Genomic DNA, 21,915 nt, shown 5'->3' on the forward strand with positions numbered 1-21,915 from the left:
AGGTAAGGGAAGGTGATTGATGGTGATGGTGTGCAGACGGGAGAGAAGTCTGAATTCAGGTGGTAACATCACTGAATTTTTTCCAGCTGTGCTACACTGACATCCTCTTCACAGAGCAAGAGGTAAGTGTGTCTTGGGAAATTAGATTTTGCTTGCACACCACCAGCCATAGTTTTGTAGCTGATGGGAGGGGTGTGGTGGCGGTGGAGGGGCGGGGCTTTGCCATGGCATTCCCATTTAGCCTTGCCCTACACTTCTGCTGCCTCAGTCACTCCATAGTGAGAAGTGGGAAGGCAAGCTGGAGCACGGGTAGGGAGCCTTCCAGTCCTTGAGTAGACTTAACTTTACCCAATAAGACAAATACTGAGAGGTGACATTCAAATTTGTAAAACTCGACATGATCTTTACAACATTCGGACTCTGTATGATGACTGCTATGTGCATCTCCTTCCGGGAGGGGATTTTCTGTGGACGGCTCTTGGACCATTGTGATTCTTTTATCTTTCTGTCTGGATCTTCCCTGTCACCTCTTCTCTTCCCCCTCCTTTATTATCTGTCCCCCTTTCCCCTCAAGAACTACATGGAAGGCTCACATACATACACAGGGTTAACTAAAGAATTTAGGGCAGTGTTGCACAGGATAAGCCATCATAATGACATTCTTACTGTGCTGAGGCATGCTCATCAGAAATTCAAGGTCAGCTGAGTGTAGTGGTGCATGATTTTAATCCTAACACTTGGAGGCAGAGACGATGGGTGGATCTCTGAGTTCCAGACCCGCCTGAGAGCTACATAGTGAGACCTTGTCTCCAAAAAAAAAAAAAAAAAAAAAAAAAATAGTTCAAAGCCTACTGGGGTGACAGAATGAGAATGAGGCCAACCTGAACAACTTAGTGAGACTGTCTCAAAATAAAAATTTAGAGATGAGGATATTGCTCAGCCAGCAAGTGAGAAGACCCCTGTGTTCAATTTCTAATACTCTTTCCCCTCCAAAAAGAAAATTGTCTTTGGTGTTGGAGATGTAATTCTGTGGTAAAATTCTTGCTTAGCATGCTCAAGGCTCTGAGTTGATCCCTAGGACTATAAAAAAGAAAAGGAAAAAGTGTGTGTGTTTCATCTGCAAGATCATGCCACGTAGAGGCCTAGATAAAAAGAATTACACCTGCTACAAGAAGAGACATCAGTGTAGTCAATCAGCAGTTCTCATACACACACACACACACACACATACACACACACGCCCCGCCCCGCCCCGCCCCCCAAGAACTGGCTAGTGTCTCTGTCTTAATTTCAGAGAGGTGTTGGCATCAAGAGCACTCCTGTGACGGTGGTGCTGCCGGACACCAAAGGGAAATCTTACCTCTTCAACATCATGGATACACCAGGTGGGGCAGCCCTTGATTATTTTCTGAGTACTTTGAAATACTGTAACTGCCTTCTTTTTTTAAATTTATTTATTTATTATGTATACAGAGGTCTGCTTGCATGTGCCCATGCAGACAGGAGGTTGTGCCCCTGGGGGCTGTGAGCTACCATGTGGTTACTGGGAATTGAACTCAGGACCTCTGGAAGAGCAGTCAGTGCTCTTAACCTCTGAGCCATCTTTCCAGCCCCTATAACTGCCTTATAGGGGCAGTTATATTATTATATCCCAGGGTGGGACTCTACTGGGAGAAATTTATGCGCTGCAGAGTGCTGTGGGCAGGAAGAGGAGGAGTATTGGGTTTGCAGACTTGGCAGTGCTCCTCGGGTCATCCCACGGGTTAACTGCCTCATGCTACCAAGTGATGGCTGGATATTCGGTTTTCAGGACATGTGAATTTTTCTGATGAGGTCACAGCTGGCTTGCGAATCTCGGATGGAGTGGTCCTTTTCATTGATGCTGCTGAGGGGGTAAGTTAGTGTGGGCTCTTAGAAGCTAGTCCCCTGTTACTGTGCCTCCTACACATTACTCAAAGTGCCATGTGAGCTGGGAACCAGGGAACATAAAAGCCCGTGTGGTTAAGGCTCAGGTTTGCTCTGAATTTAGGGAAGCAAGTGATGTTCAAAGTTAGAGATTGGAGTTGGAATTGTATGCTTCTAAACTGAAAAATTGGGTATTGCCGTTAACTTTATTTCTATGGTCACTAGTGTGATACCAGCAGAGGGAGCCAGAGACACCTTATTTAACAGTTCAAACTCAGTCAAGCATTGTACACGGAACTCGCTCTCATCTGTTTATGATTTCTCTCTGTACCCAAAACACGCTTTCTCACGTGTCCTCTCCCCTGTTGTATAAAAGTATTTACAGATTGTTTTCTTTCCTTTTTTTTGTTTTGTAACGAGGTGAGATCTTACTCGACTCGCAGAGTGGCTCAGTTTGTTAAGGTACTTGTTGCCAAGCCTGGTGACATAAGTTCAGTCCTGAACTCACACGTGGTAGAAGCAGAGAACAAGCTTCCAAAAGTTGACCTCTGACCTCCACACGATGCTATTATATGAACACGCCTACACACATTAAAAATAAATAAATGTAATTTTAAAAGTTAAAAAGAGCCAGGCTTGGGTGTCAACGTGTCTTTAATCCTAGCACTTGGGAGGCAGAGGCAGGCGGATCTCTGAATTCAAGGCTAACCAGGTTTACAGAGTGAGTTCCAGTGCCACTGGAGCTGCACAGAGAAACCCTGTCTCAAGAAGAAATCTCATTGTCTAACCAGGGTAGCTTTGAACTCACAAAGATCTGCCTGCCTCTACCTCCTAAATGCTGGGATTAAAGGTGTGTGCTACCATACCGAGCATATCCTCGTATATCTTGATGGTCTGGTTGACTCATCTTTGGCTATCAAGAGTTCCTTGTAACTGGCTTTTTCATCCTCCTGACTCACCTCATCATGTTTTGAGTACTTGCTTATTTTCTTACATATTTTACTTATCCCAGTCCTAAACCAGACATTTCTTCACCAAGCTGTGACTTCCTATATAGTGGAGACCACTATTTAGAAACAAAGATCTGGGGTGCTGCTATGGTGCTTCACCTCCAGGCCCATTCACTGCACACAGCTAGGTACTGCCCACCCACCCACACATCTGCCACTCTCTGCACACAGGTGTTGGAAAGGTCCTGTGTCCCAGCTGTAGCTGTGTGTGTGATCACAGCTTCGGGGAGTAAGAGGACCGCTGCAGGTTTGGGGCAGGCTGAGGACAGAGCAAGGCCTTGTCTCAAAATAAATAAATAAATAAATAAAATTTAAAAAACAAACAAACAAACAAAAAAAACAGCAAAGAAAATGGCTTGTTCATCCAGGCATGGTGGCACATTCCTGTCATCCTAATTACTCTGGAGGCCAAGGCAGGAAGACGGCAAATTTGAGACTAGCTTGAGCAGTGTTGTGACACCCTGTCTGAGAATAGACTAAAACAGAGAGGGGTATAGCTCAGAGGCAGCATTCCCCAAATGTACAAAACTCTGTGTTTAATCATTAGGATCACAGAAAAGGGTGGGGAGGAAAAAGGACATCAGTCATCCTAATGCTTGTTCCCAGCCCTGCTCTAGTGCTGAGGAGCTGGGTCCCAGCACCGCTATTGTTTTTACTTGCTTCTCAGACCTGCTGGGTAGGTATCCTCTTAACATTCCCGCATCTGCTCTGGGGGTCTGATGCCTCCAGCTGGCCCTTCACCCCCAGACCATTTCCCCCTTGTACTGAATGTGTTGAAAGTGTCCCCTTCGGCTCTGCTGTAGACGGTGTGCCCTGTGTTTCTCAGGTGATGCTGAATACAGAGCGGCTGATCAAGCACGCAGTGCAGGAGAGGCTAGCAGTCACCGTGTGCATCAACAAAATCGACCGGCTGATCTTGGAGCTGAAACTGCCCCCAACCGATGCTTATTACAAACTTCGACACATTGTGGATGAGGTCAATGGATTAATAAGGTATAGACTCCTGGGAGTGGATTTCCTGTCCCCTGTCCTTAGGAGAGTCTGGGTTTCATAAATCTTAATTTTACCCTTGAAGACTTCTGGGAGTCACTTTTCGGTGCATGTTGACATATGAGCCTGTCAGTTCTAACAGGACATGTTGGGTCTCTCCAGAACTGCCTCCAAGCCTAGCTTTAACAGCTCAGTGTCTGAACCAGTCATGTAGTAATAACACATCCCTGGTTTTGTAGTCAGTAGAATCTAAAGCAGTTTCACCTTTTTTTTTTTTTTTTTAAATTTGTTTTTTCGAGAGAGGGTTTCTTTATATAACATTTCTGGCTGTCCTGAAACTCGCTTTGTAAAACCAGGCTGGCCTCAAATTCACTGAGATCCACTTGTCTTTGCTTCCTAAGTGCTGGGATTAAAGGCTGCCAATACCCGACAGCAGTCTCACCTTTACCACACACCATGGCAGGTTAAGCGGGTTACTAAAGTTCATTATTTATTTATTTGTTATTTTAGGTATCTGAGTGTTTAGCCTGCATGTGTGTTTGATGCCTACAGAGGTTGGAAGGCGTTAGATTCCTTAAAGCTAGAGTTACAGGGAGTTGTAAGTTTTCATGTGAGTGCTGGGAACTGAGCCCGGGTCCTGTGCAAGAGCAATGTGCTGCTCTACCTGCTGAGCCATCTCTCTAGCCCCCAAAGCTCACTTTGCTTCTACTAAAAAAAGAAAAATAAGAAGAAGAAGAGCACAGGTGCAGTGTGGTGACAAATGCCTATGGTCCCAGCACGTGGGAGGCCAAGGCAGGAGGATTAGAAGTTTGAAACCAGCTTGGAATGCACAGCAAGTTCTGGTTTGGCCTGAGTGACATCGAGGGACCTTATCTCAAAAGCTCAGATTTGGGTGGGGGAGATGGCTCAGTGAGTAAAGTTCCTGCTTCATGAAGACCTGAGTTCAGATCCTTAACATCCTTGGGACCAGCTAGAGTGGTGCCTCACACCTGTGATCTAGTTGGAGGCAAAGAAGCCACATAGCCAGCCAGTCTGGCCAATTGATGAGCTCCAGGTTCAGTGAGAAACCCTGGCTCAAAAATCAAAGTGGAGAATAATAGAGAATGACACTCATTGTCTTCCTCTGGTCTCTGTGGGTGTACACACCCACCTACACAAAATAAATTAAGCAAGCGACTTCCAAAAAGAAATAAATTGGGCATAATGCTTCACACCTATAATCCTGGCACTCAGGAGGCTGAGGCAGGAGAATTGCTATGAGTTTGAGGTCAACCAGGGCTACAGAGTGAAATACTATCTCAAAAAACAAAAAGAGGACTTAATAAGATGGCTGAGCAGATAAAGGGGTTGCACAAGCATATCTATATTCAGTCCCTAGAACCCACAGAGTTGGAAGGAGAGAGCAGATGTCATAAATGTGTTCTCTGACCTCCTCACTCACCCCACACATACATGCCGTACACCCATGCAACTAATAAATGAGTCAGTAAATTTTTTTAAACAAAACTAAGTAAGTAAATGAAGAAAAATTGCCTATTGGCATGTTAAAAGAAATGAAGTAGCTAATTGGTCTAGCTCCCTTACCATATGGCACCTGCTCCTGAATGATATTGGCTGCACTTGTCTCACTGTTAACGTGGGCCGAGTAAATGAAGAAGCTTTGCTGTGTGTTCTGGAAGATTGAGGCCCACATCAATAAGTGTGGGAGGTGGCATAGAACTACACATCTAAGTTGCTTTGAGGCCCATGTTAGCAGTGTTGCTGTAGGATAAGGTACTGGATGAGTCTGCAGAACCCTGACACAGGCCATCTTACTCCTTGAGTCCCTGAGCCTCCTGCCTGAACCTCCCAAATGCTGAGATTACAGACCTACACCTCCCCTCCTGGGTTTCCGAATGGCTCTCAAGTTGTTTGAAAAGTTTGGGCTGGGGTGTAGCTCCATCCTGGAGCATTTATCTGCTGTGTACAGGGCCTGGGCTCTGCATTCTACGAAACAGTGAAATGAAAGAGTCAACAGGAGTTTGTGCAACAGGAGGCCAAACAGAATAAAGTCAGTGACAGTGGGGAGGAGCAACACTGCTCTTTCGTTTGTGTGTCCTGTCCCCACCTGTATACTTCCACCCTAGTAAGGGCCTCTTAAATAGTTCAGGCTAGCCTGGAACCTCCTGTAGAACCAAGGATGACCTTGAACTTCTGATCTCCCCCTCCCCAGTACTGGATTAAAAGGCTAATATTAGTTTATGTGGTGCTGGGGCTCAAACCCAGGGTCTCACAAGTGCTAGGCAAGCATGACCCATTCCTGTACATGCCCATTTGTATTGGAATTGAGATGTCTCCTAAATATATCTCTCTGGTCGCATTAGATTCATTTGTGTTCTGAGGTCTTTACCTCTATCCTGTAGATTTCCCCTTGTCTGTCCTGTGTGGTTAACTTTTTCAGGACTGCAGAATGTCCCAACTCTGGGACATCAGCTTTTTACTGAGACAGTGAGGGACCGACTTCATCATTCACTTTCTTGACCAGGCTTTTGGCAAATCTAAGAATCTTAGGCCAGCACCTCCCGAGGCTAGAGGATGAAGACTGTGATGGGAGCTGCTGCCCTTCCTCTGGGTGGATGTTAGTAATGCAGCAGCCTGGCGCTGGCTCACAACCGTCTCTGTTTCAGCATGTATTCCACCGACGAGAACCTGATCCTTTCCCCGCTCCTGGGCAACGTCTGCTTCTCCAGCTCCCAGTACAGCATCTGCTTCACACTGGGCTCCTTTGCCAAGATCTATGCTGACACCTTTGGTAAGCTCTGCCTGCTGCCGTCTCGCCAACTTCCCCAGGCCTTCCTGCAGAATGGCTCAGAGATTGGCTTCCTGTCATAGCCCTGTGCTGGGATGGGAGTTGGGGGGATTACTTTATCACTTGTTATTGTCACATTTGGGACTCCTTTTGGCCTCAGATCCTTTCTTCAGGCTAAGTTGTTTCTAGACAATATTTTTTTAAGATAATGAATTTTATTTTTGGTGTAAGTTTGTGTGTGTGCCCCTAAATATATGCATGTGCAGTGTGCACATGTAGTGCCCATAGAGGCCAGAAAAGGTGTTGGGACCCTGTGGAACTGGAGTTAGAGGTGGTTGTGAGCTGCCTTGTGGGTGCTGGAAACCAACCTGGATTCTCTGGAAGATGAACAAGTGTTCTCAACTTCTGGGCCATCTCTCCAGCTTCCTTTTAAGATTGTGTGTGTGTAGGTGTAGGTTAGAGGTTAGAACAGGACGTGGGATTCCTTGGAACTGGAATACAGGTGGGTGTGAGCCGTCTTATGTGGGGACTAGTAACTCAACCCAAGTCCTCTGCAAAACCAGTGATCTCTGTGCAACTGAGCCATCTTTCTACCCTGTCTAAATAACAACAATTTTTGAGTAATTAGGAAGAAGCCAGATGTGGTGTTGCCAGTCTTTAATCCCAGCACTCAGGAGAAGCAGGCAAATCTCTGCGTTTGAGGCCAGCCACGGCTACACAGGGATAACCTGTCTAAAAAAGAGAGCTCATTTTAGAAATAAACATCCCACCTAGAATGAGACCTCCTCAAGGTTTGTAGGATTTATGCCCATAAAGTACTTTCAGTCCTTTTCCAGGGTGAACAGACTTGCACCGTTAGTGCTCCTTGCTATCTTTCCACCCATCTCTAGTCACACGTAAACGTGATAGGTGTGATAGGCCTCGTTGAGAACTCATTGGATTTGCAGTCAGCCTTTACAGCTTTACAGGCCTCTCTGGCAGGCATGGTAAATGAGTTTATGAGCCTCGTTACCATATCCCCATGACCAGTTTTCCTACCCAGTGGGATTCCACTCTATCTAGCTTTCATCTCTGCCTCGCTGATGAACTGTCGGTCCCATAGGATCTTGCAGTGAGAGTCCATATGTCAATGTGAGATTTCTCTAGAGGGTTATTGTTACCCTGATTTTAGAGCTGAGGAGACGGGCCATGTGAGAGTTCTCAAAACAAATAGATGGGGCTGGAGAGATGTCTCAGTGGTTAAAAGCACTGGCTGCTCTTCCAAAGGTCCTGAGTTCAATTCCCAGCAACCACACGATGGCTCACAGCCATCTATAGTGGGATTTGATGCCCTCTTCTAAGATAAAGGTGTACATGCAGATAGAGCATTCATATATAAAGTAAATACATCTCTTTTATAAAAAGAAAATAATCCACAAAAACTAATTTAAAAACCAAAAATCTAGCCAGGTGGTGGTACATGTCTTTAATCCCAGCACTCGGGAGGCAGAGGCAGGTGGATCTCTGTGAGTTTGAGGCCAGCCTGATCTACAGAGTGAGTTCCAGGACAGGCTCCAAACCTACAGAGAAACCCTGTCTCGATAAACAAAAAACTAACTGGGCGCTGGTGGCACACACCTTTAATCCTAGCACTCAGGAGGTATAAGCAGGTGGATCTCTGTGAGATTTGCTTTTGTATTTGTTTTTACATATTTTTTGTTTATTTATTTATTTATACTTGCAAACATTCATACACATAAAATAAAAATAAATAAAAAAGTAAATCTGTCTTAAAAAAGATATTACATCTAGACACCTGCATTTCCACGCATCACTGAAACACTGGTTCTGGTTGTTTTGCAGTTGCAAACTATGGGTGGATGGGACTGAGAGTGGAGCCCGAGGTAGCATGTACATAGTGTGCAGGCAGCTTTGGGCTTTATCCCCAGCACCTACATAATAAATGATGGATGGCTAAATGGGAAGAGGGACAGTGCATAGGACTAACATGAGCAGAGGTCCAAGAGAAATCTGTGTGTTCCTCAGTGTCCTTTGTAGCAGCATGAGAAGCAAAATCAAAGGTTTCCTGACTCATAAGGTCAACTTGCTTCAGTTTCCTTATGCTTTTGTCTTTTTAAGAGTTTCACTCTGTATCCCAGGTTGACCTGGAACTCAGCATATTTCCCAGGCTGACCTTAAACTTCTACCTCACCGTGGCTGCCTAAGATGGTATAATTTCTTTTTTCCAAGACAGGGTTTCTCTATGTAACAGCTCTAGCTCTTCGAGTTCGAGGCCAGCCTGGTCTACAGAGTTAGCTAGTTCCAGGACAGGTTCCAAAGCCACAGAGAAACCCTGCCTCGAAAAACTGATTGATAGATAGATGGATGGATGGATGGATGGATGGATGGGTGGGTGGGTGGGTGGGTAGATAGATGAGAGAGAGAGAGAGAGAGAGAGAGAGAGAGAGCGCTGAAGGAAGGAGGGGAAGACAGTTCCTGTGACCTTCCAGCAGGACAGGCTACAGGAAGGTGATAGGGCTTGACAGGTACAGTAGAGAGCCAAGTGCTTCCAGGCTTACAGGATTGGAAGAGGGCCGATGAAGACAGGCATCATCATTCTTGGCCTGTGTAGGTCACAGTGCATTGTGCCACCAAGGAGAAAAGGCCTATTGGAAACAGCTGGAAGACCATTTTTAGGTGTGGTACTATACACATACCTGCCATCCCAGCAACCAAGGAAGGCAAGAGGATTGTGAGTTCAAGGTCAGTGTAAGTGACAGAAGTCCTTTTCTCAACAGAACAAAACACACACACACACACACACACACACACACACACACACACAAGTTTGAGTATATATGTCATTGGTAGAATGCTTACATAGCAAGAATGGACAGATAATATTGGGGCCTAGTGGAGGGGGGCTTGAGATTCCAGGTACTTGCTTCCGTTGGCGTTTAGGAGCTATTAAAGACTGTGGTGGTACTTGCAGAACTGTTGAAAGACTGGGCGTTCAGGAAGCACTGCCTGTTTGAGTATCTTGTCAACACTCAGAGGCAGGGTTGTGAATGGGGATTATTCTCCGAGATTGGATAGGAGATGGGTGGGAGGGCTATCTGCTCACTCTTTAATTAAACATTTATTAAACTTTGAAGTGGAAGGTCCTTTATTGCAGGTGTTGAAGGTTTTATCCATTTTGGAGACTGGGTCTTAGTAGGTGTCCTAAGATGGCCTTGAACTTGGAATCCCCCTGCCTCAGTTTCTTGAAAAAGATTACAAACCTGCATTACCATACATAGTCTTCTTGCAACTATTTAAGAAGCTGTTGAAGTGGAGAGGGTGGTTTAGTGGTAGACCACTTGCCTAACAAGCATGAGGCCCTGGATTTAGTCTTGTGAGCTCAAAGTTCAGTCCAGTGGCAGTTAATACAACACTGTAAAGGGCATGGCTGGGGGAACAGTTCACAGGGTCAGGGAAGGTTTGGTAAGTGGTAAAGTAGGAAAGAAGAAGCAGGGATGGGACTCAGTCAGCAGAGTATATAGCATGCAGGAAGCCTGAATTTGATCCTCAGTAAAACAGACCTGGTGGTCCACATGTATAATCTCAGCACTTGGGAGGTAGAGGCAGGAGGATCCAAAGTTCAGGGTCATTCTTGGCTACATAGTGAGTTCAAGCCAGCCTGGGATATGTGAGACTCTTTTTTAAAAGTTAAAATGAAAAATACAGTGTCTAAAGAGCAGGAAGGAGAACTTTATAACTGGCAGGAGGAGAAATGGGTTTGGCCCTTATGTGCCATGCAGCAGTAGCTGCAATGAGAGAAAAGTCTGGAGAGAAAGTGTGGCTTTGGGAAAGGAGGGTGCATTTCCTTTGCTGTCTGCGGTAAGGAGACAGCCTGCCATCAAGTAAGACTATGTAGGAGTTAGGTGGCATTCTCTGCTCTCTAATTGAATGCAGCTTTAGGAGCTCTTTCCTCAGAGGAGGATTTTGTTGTTTTGTGAAACTGGGGATTGAGCCCTAATTAGGGGCTCATACATGCTAGGCATGTTCTCTGTCACTATGTTGTATTCCCCTCCCCGGGGCAGAAGAGAATGAATTGTAAAAAAGCCACAGCTGCTTGGTTCAGTCTGATCAAATTTCACATTGCAATTAAACTGAAAATACTAATTGGTAAAAGATGAGACAGGTAGTTGTGGTGTCGAATGCCAATAGGGTATACTGAAGAGGTAAGGATAGGCAGATCTGTGAGTTCGGGGACAGCCCGGTCTATGTGTGAATTCCACGCCAGACCGGGCTACATAGTGAGACACTTTGTTCAGGAAAAAAAGGATGGCTTCAGTGTTTACTCCCCAGGTTGGGTAACTCCTGGGGGTTAGGGGTCTACTCAGTGGCACCTTGTGATGGCCCTGCAGCTAGAAGGTGGTCCACATGGGTTTCAGAAAGAATAGATGTCACTGTAGGCGGGATGTAGATGTCCCTCCAGAGGACACAGGCCATGCCCCTGTTCATAGCTTGGTCCTCTGCCTAGACAGATGCCTGGGTTCTCCTTCTGCCTCTGCTAAGGCCTTATATCTTTGAGCCAGTCCTGTCCTCTGTGCCTCAGTATCTGGCTGTCTAATTAGAAGGAAGTGTCTAGACCTTGGGAAAAAGGTGCTTTCACAACTTGTAGCACCTAAAGCAGAATTTTGAACTACCCTGTCCTAGGAAAATTGTAATTGTGTGGCTTCCTCTATAGGTGACATTAATTACCAGGAATTTGCTAAAAGACTCTGGGGTGACATCTATTTCAATCCCAAAACGTAAGTACCGTGTGGGGCATTACTCGCGTGGACTGGTGATGATCTGCAGTCCTGGTAACAACACATGAGTTTCTGAGGCTAAAACCTACTTTTATCTTATGCATGAACTGCCACCTCCGCAACTTGGAATGCTAGCCTTGTGAGCTTAGTGGAGGGAGAGCCCCACCCTTACATCCCAGGTCTTCAAGGCCAGGCCAGTAGCTGTGAGTCCTCTCAGGAATTCATTTAGAAACTGTGGTCACCTAGAGTCCTCCCTCTGCTTGGCTTCTACTCACATTTAGAATTTAGGCAATGTACCCTTGGGATAAGTCACATTCTTCCTCCTTGGTCACTCACACTTCTTTTTCTCTTTAGGAGAAAGTTCACAAAAAAGGCTCCAACCAGCAGCTCCCAAAGGAGCTTTGTGGAGTTTATCTTGGAGCCCCTTTATAAGATCCTTGCACAGGTGAGTGATGGGTCACCTGCTTCAGGTCTGCCTTAAATTTGCTAGGTCGTCACTTGTTTGTTTTTATTTTGTGTTGGGAAGGTGTCAGGGTGTTTGTATGGAGTGAGTGTTCACGAGCAGCTGCATATGCTTATGCATACGTGTGTGTAGGCCAGAGGTTGGTGTCAGGTGGCTTCCTCTTTAGCCCCGACCTAGTTTTTAATGAGACAAGGTCTAATCTAAATCTGGAGCTCACCAGTTGACTACCTGCTTGGTCAGCGAGCCTCCACAATCCCTCAGTGCTGGGATTAGACATCTGTGCAGGCATGCCCAGCTCTACAGGTGGGTATTGATCCCAGCTCTGGTCCTCGTGCCGGCACAGCATGCTCTTTACCCATCTCCCAGCCCCATTATCAACTGTTTAGTAATAACCTTTGAGCCAAGCAGTGGTGGCACACCAAGCACTCAAGAGATAGAGGCAGGTGGATCTTTGTGAGTTCGAGGCCAGTCTGGTCTATGGAGCAAATTCCAGGACAGCCAGGGCTACACAGAGAAACTCTGCCCTCCAGAACAAACAAAAAACAAACACATTTGAGCAGTGTCACACACCTTTAATCCTAGCACTCAGGAGGCAAAGGTTGACTGATCTCTGAGTTCAAGGCCAGCCTTATCTAATAGGAAGTTTCAGAACAGCCAGGGTTAGAGAACCCCAAAAAACTTCAAAACCTCTGCGAAAACTGAAAAAATGACTTAATGGTTAAAGTGCACTAGTTCATCTTGTAGAGAACCTGAGTTCACTTCCCAGCACCCATGCTGCACTGCTCACAAACATCTGTAATTCTATTTCCAGGGCATATGGTACCCTCTTCTGGCCTTCATGGGTATCTGCATGCTTATGGTACACTACAAACATAATGTTCAGTGCATTTGTACATACATGTAAAATAAATAAAAATTTTAAAGAAGTTTAGGAGTCTTGGAGTGTAGCTCAGTACAGTAGAGTGCTTGCCTGTCAGATACAAAGGCTAGGCTTTAATTCTTAGCACCGCATAAAACTAGGTGTGGGGGCATATACCTATAATCCCACCACTTGGGAAGTAGATACATAGGATCAGAGCATCTGTTCATGGTCATCCTACCTACTTAGTGAATTTGAGGCTAGCCTTGAAGCCCTGCCTCTAAAAAACCAGGGGCCTGGAGGGGGGTGATTCAGCAGTTAAGAATACTTACTGCTCTTACTGAAGACCTCAGTTCAGTTGAACACCCACATCTGCAGGTTCACAACTGCTCTTAACTTTAATTCCAAAGGAGTCTGATGCCCTCTTGTGGGCTCTGCAGGAACCTGCATGCATGTGGTGCACATAGACTTGCACACACATAAACAAATCACATTTTAGATAGGAAATACTGTAATACTCCTGAAATGTTTCAGCCAAGTGTGCTATCACACTCCTGTAATTCTAGCACTTAGGAAAAATGGTAGCAGAAAGATTAAGCTACCTAGGCTATATGAACCTCTGTCTCCAAAAAAAGATTGTTTGTTTGTTTTGAGACAGGGTCTCATTATATAGCCATGGCTGGCCTGGAACTCATAGGAATCAGCTTATCTCTGCCTTCTGATTGCTAGGATTAAAGGAGTAAGCCCCTACATTCAGCTAAGAAAGGTGTTTTTTATGGCATTATCTCTAACTGCATGGAAAGAAAAAAAACTTAGAAATAAGCTAAATGTTTATATCATTGAAAACCTGATTAATTAAATCATGGCCTATCTCATAAAATGAAGTGTTTTGCAGTCACTAAAAGAATGTATGTTGTTTATTTGTTTGGGTTTTTGTTTGTTTGTTTGTTTTTGTTTGGTTTGGTTTTGGTTTTTTTGAGATGGTTTCTCTGTGTAGCCCTGCTGTTCTGGAACTCTGTAGACCAGGTCAGCCTCGATTCAAAGAGATCCGCCTGCCTCTGTCTCCCTAGTGCCAGGGTTAAAGGCGTGTACCACCATCACTGCCCAGCCTGTTTGTTTTTTAGAGAGTGATTGTAAGAGCTTCACAATGACTGTTTTGATTTTCTGTGTGTGTTATAGAAGGTTAGTAAGGATGTGTCACCTGATCATGAAGCCTGGAGTCTTATGTGCTGGGAGACTGGAGCAAGAGGATCATAATGTAAAGGCCAGCCTGGGCTACTGAGTTAGTTCAAAGATAGCCTGGGCATCTTAGTTGTTTAAACTCTGCCTCAAAACAAAAGTAAGAACAGAACTTGGAAAAAAGTTCAATATTGAAATCATTGAAACCTGATTAAGTGAATCATAGTGTATTTCTGAAACATCTGCCTCATGGTGAGAGTCCCTTGTGTTCTCAGTACCACACGAGAGAGAGGGAGAAAAAGGAGAGCCAGTTAGACTTGAAGTAGAATGTAACATGCTTATATGAGTTTATGCTAAAGTGCAGAGCTGAAAAGGTGAAAATATCATACAGGAATTTTCATGCAAACCTTCCTTCCAAGACGATAGTATAAGATATGCAGGTAGGTGTTTAATCAAGTGCTGTGTTCAGTGGACACACATACATGCAATCACAGCGTGTGTGGCCGTTCCAACCCACAAAAGAGGAAAACACAGCAATAGAATAAAATAATGACTCAAATTTATCAGTGCTAAAAAAAAAAAGAAAAGAAAAGAAAACTTAGTATCTCATGGCAGGCTGGAACAGATTAATAAAAGAAATTTACAGAATCTGCCTCCATGGTGAGACCTTGAGTCTGCAGAGGATGATTTAGCTAGGCCCTGTCCTGACAGGTGGCCTTTTTTGGTTCCTTTCAGTATGGGCCTCTAAATCTGGGCAGTCTTTAAGTAGGAGGGGTAAGAGATTTCTTGAGTGGCCTTAATACTGCTTGTCAGACGCCAGGGGGCAGCACTGACAGTAGTCAAACAGTGCTTAGTTTATGGGGTGTGTGGAAACTTAAGCAGGTCAGCTTCACTCCTGCAGGCTAGGTAGCATAGATTCATTCCTCCAAACCAAACTGCTCTTGCCAAGAGCCTTCCGTGAAGAAGACTGCTTGTAAGGTTTCTCTTTGGCTCCCCCCGACACACACACACACTCCATGAATGTAGTGCCTCACTAGGACTGTCGCTACAGAGCTGAGTCAGTGCCTTCTCTCTCATAGGTGGTGGGTGATGTGGACACCAGCCTGCCAAGGACCCTGGACGAACTTGGCATCCACCTGACCAAGGAGGAGCTAAAGTTGAACATCCGCCCTCTGCTCAGACTGGTCTGCAAAAAGTTCTTTGGCGAGTTCACAGGTAATAAATAGCTTAAGGCCCTTAACATTACTCTCCTCATCCGGGCGTCGGGGTTCACACCCGCAGTCCTACAAGTTGGCAGTTAGATCAGGAGTTCACAGGACACTCTAGGCCACAGGATACCACAAAAAACAAACAGCAACAAAAACAGTGTCGTGTGTCCTCCCACAGTTTGCCTCAGACACAAGTCCTTGCAGGACAGCAGCAGCGCTGTGAGGGTGTGTGGACTACAGTGGACTTTCCCAGCTGTTTGCTTTAGTTGTTTCTTGTGTTGGAAAAAAAGAGTTAGGTTTCCCCCATCGGGAGAGTCAGGTGGGTGGCAGGCCATGGGCTCTGGTGGATTTACAGGGATCAGGCAGGAGGTGGGTGCTGAGGGAAGTAGTGGGGAAGGCACAGGTGAGGACTCGAGATGTTTGGTTTTCTTCATCACTGTGACAGCACCTGACAGAACCAGCTGATTGTGACTCGTTCTTAAGAGGGTGCAGCATTGTGGGGAGGGAAACATGGTGGGTTCATGGCGATGAGAGTGGGCAGGCAGGCCTCTTACATCTTCACAAACCAGGAAGCAGCTTGGGCTGGGGGTGGAACAGCTGTAACTCAAAACCTGTTTCCCAGTCACCTCCTCTCTCCAGCTAGGCCCACCTCCTAGGGTTCTGCAGCCTCCCCAAACAGTACCCCACCTGGAGACTGAGAGTTCAAATGGGAGCCTGTGGGGGACATTTCATATTGTCCAAATAGGGGCGTGGTTTCAGCCTCTGTCTGCTGAGCTTCTTTCTGTTCTGTGAAAGCTGATGCCAGAGCCGGAGAAGCACTGAACTATCTGAGGAAAGGCCTGAGCTTATTTTTGTTTGTTTGAAGAAAGGGTCTAATTATCCAGGCCTGGCTGTCTTGGAACTCATTATATAAACCAGGGCGGTAGTGAGGCACACCTTTAATCCCAGCACTTGGGAGGCAGTTCGAGACCAGCCTGGTCTACAAGGGCTAGTTCTAGGAAAGGCTCCAAAGCTACAGAGAAACCCTTTCTTGAAAAAACAAACAAACATAGCTATAAAATAGGGTGTGATAGTACATGTCTAAGCTTAGTGCTCAGGAAGCAGAGGCAGGCAGATCTCATGGATTCAAGACCAGCCAAGTCTACAAAGGGAAGTCCAGTCCTGCCAGGGTTATATAGTGAGAACCTATCTTAGTAAGTGTGAGTAGTGGAGGGACAAGGAAAGTGTCCTCAGCAGCCATTGATTCTCAGGCTGGTGGAAATTAGGTGTCTGAACCTTTTAAAGATCATAGTAACCCTAGACTAGCCATCAGTCTGAAGATACTGGACACGCATCAAAGCAGATACTCTTAGAACTAGGACTGTGACTCATTTGTAGACCTCTCGGTTTGATCTTCAGACAGAGAAGAAAAAAAGATTTTAGCAGTCCCAGTATCCTAATGAGCAGTCTGTTTCATGGCTTTACTAATCTGTTAGGGAAACAGTAACCTATTGAGTATGGATACACAGTGTTTTGCAGAGGGCAGCTGGTCCCCTGAGGCCCATCCTAAGTGAGTATAAGGAATAAGGAGCTTTCCTGGCTCAGTGTCAGTACTCAGTAAATACGTGGCTTCAGTAGAGCAGGAATCTCTGTGGCCATAGCTTATTTAGAGTCTTTAAACTTTCTTGTCAGCTGCAGTGTACGGAATTAAGTCTCACTGAAACCTACTTTTGTTTGTTTGGTTTTTGTTTTTGTTTTTTCTAGACAGGGTTTCTCTGTGTGATAGTCCTGGTTGTCCTGGAACCCACTCTGTAGACCAGACTGGCCTCGAACTCACAGAGATCTGCCTGCCTCTGCCTCCCGAGTGTTGGGATTAAAGACATGTGCCACCGCCCAACTTGAAACCCACTTCTTAAATTTCTCTGACGTGGTGTGACTCCAAACGTGTGTGTTTGCTCTTCATAGGAAATTGACTTCCCTAGAAGTTAAAATACTTTAGGTTGAGCCTGCTCTTTCTGTCCACTTCCCCTGCCAGAGTGTGCAGCAGTGCAGTAGTGTAGTAATGGCCTCCTCTTCTCCCTCCAGGCTTTGTGGACATGTGTGTACAGCACATCCCATCTCCAAAGGTGGGCGCCAAACCCAAGATCGAGCACACCTACACTGGCGGCGTGGACTCCGACCTTGGCGAGGCCATGAGTGACTGTGACCCAGATGTAAGGGAACATGTTTTATGGCACAGGTTTTCACTCTAACTCAGGCTGGCATTGCACTCTCAGGAGTCCTCCTGCATCAGCCTACCTTATGCTGGATTGCCAGTCTGTACCACCTGTCCGGGATGTAGTTGCATTTGTATTTTTCTTGTGTCTGAATCTCCTGTTGGCCCTTCATAGAGGAAGGGGAAATGCATAGCTGGGAGTTTCTCCAGGAGTTCACATTGTCCTTCGTTTGGCCTTTCCCCTCACAGCTCCTGCACTGCTGTCGGGGAAGGTGTGTTCCCTTCAGGCTTTATGTGGCTAAAGCTCTTCTCTGTCCCCTGCCCAGGGTCCCCTGATGTGCCACACCACTAAGATGTACAGCACAGACGACGGAGTCCAGTTTCATGCCTTTGGCCGGGTGCTGAGCGGCACCATCCATGCTGGGCAGCCTGTGAAGGTGCTGGGGGAGAACTACACGCTGGAAGACGAGGAGGACTCCCAGATCTGTACCGTGGGCCGCCTGTGGATCTCCGTCGCCAGGTACTGTCCTCCTGACCAAAGCTGCAAGGACACCTGCGGGCTTCTGTCCTGGGGCTGTCACAGGTGTTAAAAGGAGTCCTAGGAAATGCAGCTACCTGGTTGGTACAGTGCTGAGCGAGATGACCCCACTCCCGACACATCTGTCAGCATCTAGTTCTTAAGGTTTCCAGGGCTGAAGGGCGACTCCTGTTGGAATGTCAGGAGTTTTCCTTTTGAGTTTTGGGTGTCTGGAGTGAAGGTTTTTTTAGTAGAATTTCTGTTTTTACTTTTTTTCCTTTTTAATGTGGATGGGTGTTTTGCCTGGTTGTATGTTTGTGTGCCATGTGCATGCTTGCTGCCCAAGCAGGCCATAGAGGCTTTGGATCTCCCGGAACAGGCGTTATAGACAGTTGTGAGCCTCCGTGTAAACTAAGGTCCTCTGGAAGAGCAGCCAGTGCTCTTAACTGTTGGCTCATCTCTCACCACTTTTCATCTCTTCTGTGTCCCTTCACTTACTGCTTCAGGCTTCTTCCCAAAAGCAGTTGTTCAGATGTCTGCTGTTTGTTTTCTGACTGAGTCTCTGGAGTTCCCGGTGTGCTTGATCAGACTTAGCGTGAGCCTTCGGGCTGTTGTCATCAGATAACAAGCAGAACCAGAGCAACCCTGGGTAATGTGGCTGCCTACCATGTCTCAGCGATGGCCTCTTTCTCTCCTCCAAATCCACCCTTTCTCTAGAAGGCAGAAGAAAATTGAAGTGTTCAGAAATTAAAGGGTCTGGCTGGGCAGTGGTGGCGCACGCCTTTAATCCCAGCACTCGGGAGTCAGAGGCAGGCGGATCTCTGTGAGTTCAAGACAAGCCTGGTCTACAAAGTGAATTCCAGGACAGCCAAGGCTGTTACACAGAGAAACCTTATCTCGAAAATCGAAAGAAAGAAAGAAAGGAAGGAAGGAAGGAAGGAAGGAAACGAAATTAAAATATCTGTGTTTTGGCAGTCCCCTGTATTAGATAAATCTTAGACAATTGTTTTTGTGATACAGGGTCTTACTATGTAGCCCTGGCTGTCCTGAAACTCACCATGTAGACCAGGCTAGCTTCTAGTGCACAGAGGTCCAGCCAGGCAGTGACTTTTTACTGGGAGACTCCACTTGGAATGAAGCTTTCCCATTACATCCGCACACACCACACTCTCGCCTCGCCCTTGTCCTTGTGCCTGTGGGACTGCTCATCACTGCTCTCCTGCTAGAGAGGATATGGAGTGAACGCGCTGACGAGGTTCTATGCTTGTTTACTGGGTGTTATTCCAGGTACCACATTGAGGTCAATCGTGTTCCTGCTGGCAACTGGGTTCTGATTGAAGGTGTCGATCAGCCGATCGTGAAGACAGCAACCATAACTGAACCCCGAGGCAACGAGGAGGTAGTGTTTCTGAAGGGGAGCACATTGAGCTAGAAAGGCACCAGGAACTATAGTCAATGTGAACAAGCAAGCTTTGAACTTAGAAGGTCCTAATCCAGAGTTATTACTGTTTCTTGGCTCGGCACTAGCATGCGCTCTCACCCTGCCACATTCTAGGAATTAGTTTCCTTCCCAGTGCTGTGCCAAGATGCTGGGAGCAAATGGTCCTTTACGTCGGGCCCCAGTTGTGTCATGGTTCTCAGCTGGGGAACCAAGTTTCTCCCTTAGGCCTGTGCCTTCTTGCCTACCCCTGAGGGCCTCACTCCTCTGTATTTTGGATCTCAGGCTCAGATTTTCCGGCCCTTGAAATTCAATACCACATCTGTTATCAAGATTGCTGTGGAGCCAGTCAACCCCTCAGAGCTGCCCAAAATGCTTGACGGCCTGCGGAAAGTCAACAAGAGCTATCCGTCGCTCACCACCAAGGTATGTCCAAGGCCTGCAGCAGCTGCCAAGCCATACCTGCCCTAGCTACCTGCTCTGTACGGTCACTGCGTGTCATTCAGCAAGTGTTCCTGAGCTGTTGCTTCCCACAGCCTAGTTCATGGACAAGCCCACCCATTACCATATAAGGGCAAGACAGAACTGGAGTGCCTGCATGTTTCGTCAGGCAACTTTGCATAGACTTAGTCCTTAAGATGCACACAGTTTGGAACCAGGTATGGTGGTAGACACCTTTACTCCCAGGAGGATACAGACGGCTCAGGGTCAGCCTCGGCTACATAGGGAATTGGAGGCCATTGTGGGCTACAAACAGGACTGGAGAGATGACTCAACAGTTGAGAGCACTAGCTACTCTTCCAGAGGACCCAGGTTTAATCCCAGGCCTCAGATGGCTCCTTACCACCATCTGTAACTCCAGTTCCAAGGGATCTGAAGCTCTTTTCTGGCCCCACAGGTGCTAGGCATGCATGTGGGCTGCACATATAAATGCAGGCAAAACACCCATACACATAAAATAATAACAGAAAATTAAACAAAAGTGACTGGTTCTTATACACTCTTGAAGCTGCCACCAAACTATTTCTTAGAGGCAGGAAGGGAGAATTAAAGGGGTAGCTTACGTTGGTGATATAAAGACGGTATTTAACGTGGATGACCAAGGTAGGAATCAAGTCAGTGACATCATACTCAGCAGCATTGTGCTAAATGGTCCTGCTGTCCTAGGGACCTAGTGGTTAGGGTGTTACTGCCCTCTGAGTTCTTTGGGAAGAGATGCTTACTGTGCAGTATTGGTTGACCTAGAATGTCTAGAACTAGCTGTATAAACCAAATTGACTTCAAGGTCAGGGTGAATCCTCTGATTCTACCTCCTGAATATTGGGGTTACAGGCACACCACCAGACCCAGCTTTTTGTTTTTGTTTTGTTGTCGGGGTTTTTTTGCGGGGGGGGGGGGGATGTGGAAGGAGCTAAAGATTGAACCCAAGGTCTCAGTCATGCAGAGAAAATGCTTGATCACTCAGCTGACCCTAGCTCTCCACTGAACTTTTTAAGAAACTGAAAGAGCCTGGGCAGTGGTAGTCCACGCCTTTAATCCCAGCGTTTGAGAAGCAGAAGCAGGTCGATCTCTGTGAGTTTGAAGCCAACCTGGTCTAAAAGCAAGTTCCAGGACAGCCAGGGCAGAAACCGTATCTTGGGAGGGGAAAAACCGAAACAGTTGCTGCTTCTGATAAGAAGTTATGGTACCTTCATCTCTAGTGTCTTGATTCTTGCTTACATCTGCTGTGTCCAAGACAAGAGAGAGGGGACCGTGACTGCTGGGGCTGCTATCTTTCAGGTGGAAGAGTCTGGCGAGCATGTGATCCTGGGCACTGGGGAGCTCTACCTGGACTGTGTGATGCACGACCTGCGGAAGATGTACTCAGAGATCGACATCAAGGTGCCCTCCCCTAGCTTGGCTTCCAGTCCAAAGGGATATCCTAAGTGCCAGACCCTCAGCTCCCCTGGATGCCCACTAGACCCTTTAGAAGAAAGCACTTCCCGCTAGTCTTTGTCGGGAAGATTCTAAGGATGTGTTTACCCTGATCCCTGGGTCATTTTCAGTGTCATGCATTTAAAGTCAAGGCTCCCAATCCAGCGTTATTTTTGTCCCTTTATTAGGAAAAGAAACTACCCAGTCTCTGGTGATTGGTTCAGGTGGGTGGAGTCATGGAGAGTGGGAGCTGACTCTCAGGGCTTATCCCCAAGTCTGACCTAGCACCTTGAACCACGTGTGGGATGGCATCATCTCCCAGTCAAAACATATTCTCTCCAAGGTCCTGTGTTACTGGGCAGGTGTCCTCTTAGATGCCTCCACTCCTGGGGCTGGGACTTGAGGATGGAGGAGATGCTCACAGTGGGTCCCTAGCACTGTTTCTATCATATCCCAGGAGTTATTCAGTGAATAAAAGGTATCGAAAGCTTTCCTCAACCATAATTAAAGCCTTAGTTTTAGAGCCTAGTTTGAACCCTAGGGCATTTACTCCTGACTCAGAAATAGAATTTCTCTACTCCCAGGCTCTTTGGTTGGTAGCGTGGACAGGTCTTTAGCCTGTGGTTGCAGAACCACTTAGGGAACTCATGCAAAGGAAATGCTTCAGAGTTCCCT

At 46.4% G+C, this 21,915-nt stretch overlaps 1 protein-coding gene across 2 annotated transcripts in view; it reads left to right on the forward strand.

Annotated features, from left to right (window-relative positions):
- Eftud2 (elongation factor Tu GTP binding domain containing 2) overlaps window positions 1-21,915 on the forward strand; it is a 43,837-nt gene that overhangs the window by 16,861 nt on the left and 5,061 nt on the right. For both annotated transcript variants that reach the window (XM_087909916.1, XM_087909917.1), the window contains exons 7-19: window positions 87-122; window positions 1,295-1,385; window positions 1,811-1,893; window positions 3,742-3,908; window positions 6,572-6,696; window positions 11,405-11,468; window positions 11,823-11,913; window positions 15,049-15,184; window positions 17,242-17,369; window positions 17,698-17,891; window positions 19,176-19,287; window positions 19,612-19,752; window positions 21,106-21,207. In XM_087909916.1, coding sequence (XP_087766042.1) covers window positions 87-122; window positions 1,295-1,385; window positions 1,811-1,893; window positions 3,742-3,908; window positions 6,572-6,696; window positions 11,405-11,468; window positions 11,823-11,913; window positions 15,049-15,184; window positions 17,242-17,369; window positions 17,698-17,891; window positions 19,176-19,287; window positions 19,612-19,752; window positions 21,106-21,207 — 1,470 coding nt within the window. The remainder of the gene's footprint in view (window positions 1-86; window positions 123-1,294; window positions 1,386-1,810; window positions 1,894-3,741; window positions 3,909-6,571; window positions 6,697-11,404; window positions 11,469-11,822; window positions 11,914-15,048; window positions 15,185-17,241; window positions 17,370-17,697; window positions 17,892-19,175; window positions 19,288-19,611; window positions 19,753-21,105; window positions 21,208-21,915) is intronic.

Source organism: Myodes glareolus, chromosome 9 (assembly GCF_982192425.1).
Source record: "Myodes glareolus chromosome 9, mMyoGla1.1, whole genome shotgun sequence".
Classification (NCBI taxonomy): Eukaryota; Metazoa; Chordata; class Mammalia; order Rodentia; family Cricetidae; genus Myodes; species Myodes glareolus.